We start from the raw sequence: 1332 nt of genomic DNA, 5'->3' as shown, positions 1-1332 counted from the left end.
ACAACAACATACTTTATACAAACAAAGAAACAGATACAAAAACACAAACCCCCAACACACAAACACCACAACACTACACAAACACACACACAACACACCACTACATATAACAAGATCAAAAGAAAGATAAGCACATTATATATAAAGGTACCCCAAAATATGATGACCGAAATGATTTTGTATTCATGAACCGAAGAAATAACCTGACTTAGGTCTACGAAGAAACTCCTTCATGAGATTGCCATTCCTCTATATAATTAATATATACGTTTCCTCTCATGGTGAGCACTGGTTAGTCCCTATACAAGGGGAATCATAGTTACCTTGGCTCCTCTCTTGGAGAACAACCAGCCGTCTCCTGAGATCTGCCATTTCTTCAGCCAACACTGTACCGATAGCCCAGTTCGTGTCTTGTACGAATGTTCACATCCTTATCAAGATATATGAAACATAATGTGGTGAGTCCGAGAGGCAGTCGAAGATAAATACATGACTAATGAGTTAGGGATGGATAGACGAGGAGTGGTTAAGATAGGTGATGGATATTTGGGTAAATGCTAAGAGGAGGGGCATCCTTAGCTTAGCATTTGCAGATTTGACTAGTGAATTATAATAGTAGGATAGGTTTGGAATATGTGAGTAATACTGGAGATTGAGTAAATTGTAGGAAAGGTAGAATGATAAAGTAGGTAGGAGATTGTTAGAAGAATTGTTTTTGCAGTAGAATTACATGTAATTTATTGAGGAAGAACAGAAAGATATACGGATTTACAAAAAATAAATACATCGAAGAGGCCTTTTCGGAAAATTATATAATGCCTTTTCTTTTTGACCTGAAGTATGATTTTAGAAAGTAGTATTGTATTGATTTTCCCAATGAAGCATTTCCTTCCTGTATTTTTTTTATTTATTTCTAATTCAATATTATACCAAACAATACCAAACATCACCACTCACTTATAACCACCCTCTTCTTTTTTTCTCCCCCAACTTCCTCCACAACCAGGACTTCGGCAAGTACCCTTACGTGCGTCACTTTGTACAAAACTACATACAGGCCCTCAATAGTCAAAACGACGGGCTGCGGGTGGTGCACCAGTTCGTCCACAGCATGCATGGACCGACGAGTACATGCCCTCACTTGCGGGTTCTCCCCAACCTAGTCGCAGTGTGTACAGCAGCTGTGTGCACTTTAGTGGAGGACCAGAGAAACCAAGAGCGTCTGAACACCCTCACGCAGTCCACGGAAGATACGACACATCATCTTAACTGCTACCTCAGTGTCCTTGCTAAGATGTAAGCTTGCGTAATTTGAGAGAGTATGGTTTAAAG

General features: G+C 39.6%; 1 protein-coding gene across 1 annotated transcript in view; it reads left to right on the top strand.

Annotated features, from left to right (window-relative positions):
- Positions 1–1332, top strand: part of LOC119585843 (C-Maf-inducing protein-like) — a 130578-nt gene that overhangs the window by 125071 nt on the left and 4175 nt on the right. The window contains 3 exon segments of the mRNA XM_037934574.1: positions 306–391; positions 394–458; positions 1007–1296. Coding sequence (XP_037790502.1) covers positions 306–391; positions 394–458; positions 1007–1296 — 441 coding nt within the window.

This window comes from Penaeus monodon, chromosome 20 (assembly GCF_015228065.2).
Source record: "Penaeus monodon isolate SGIC_2016 chromosome 20, NSTDA_Pmon_1, whole genome shotgun sequence".
Lineage (NCBI taxonomy): Eukaryota > Metazoa > Arthropoda > Malacostraca > Decapoda > Penaeidae > Penaeus > Penaeus monodon.
This window is presented reverse-complemented; position numbering and strand designations above follow the sequence as displayed.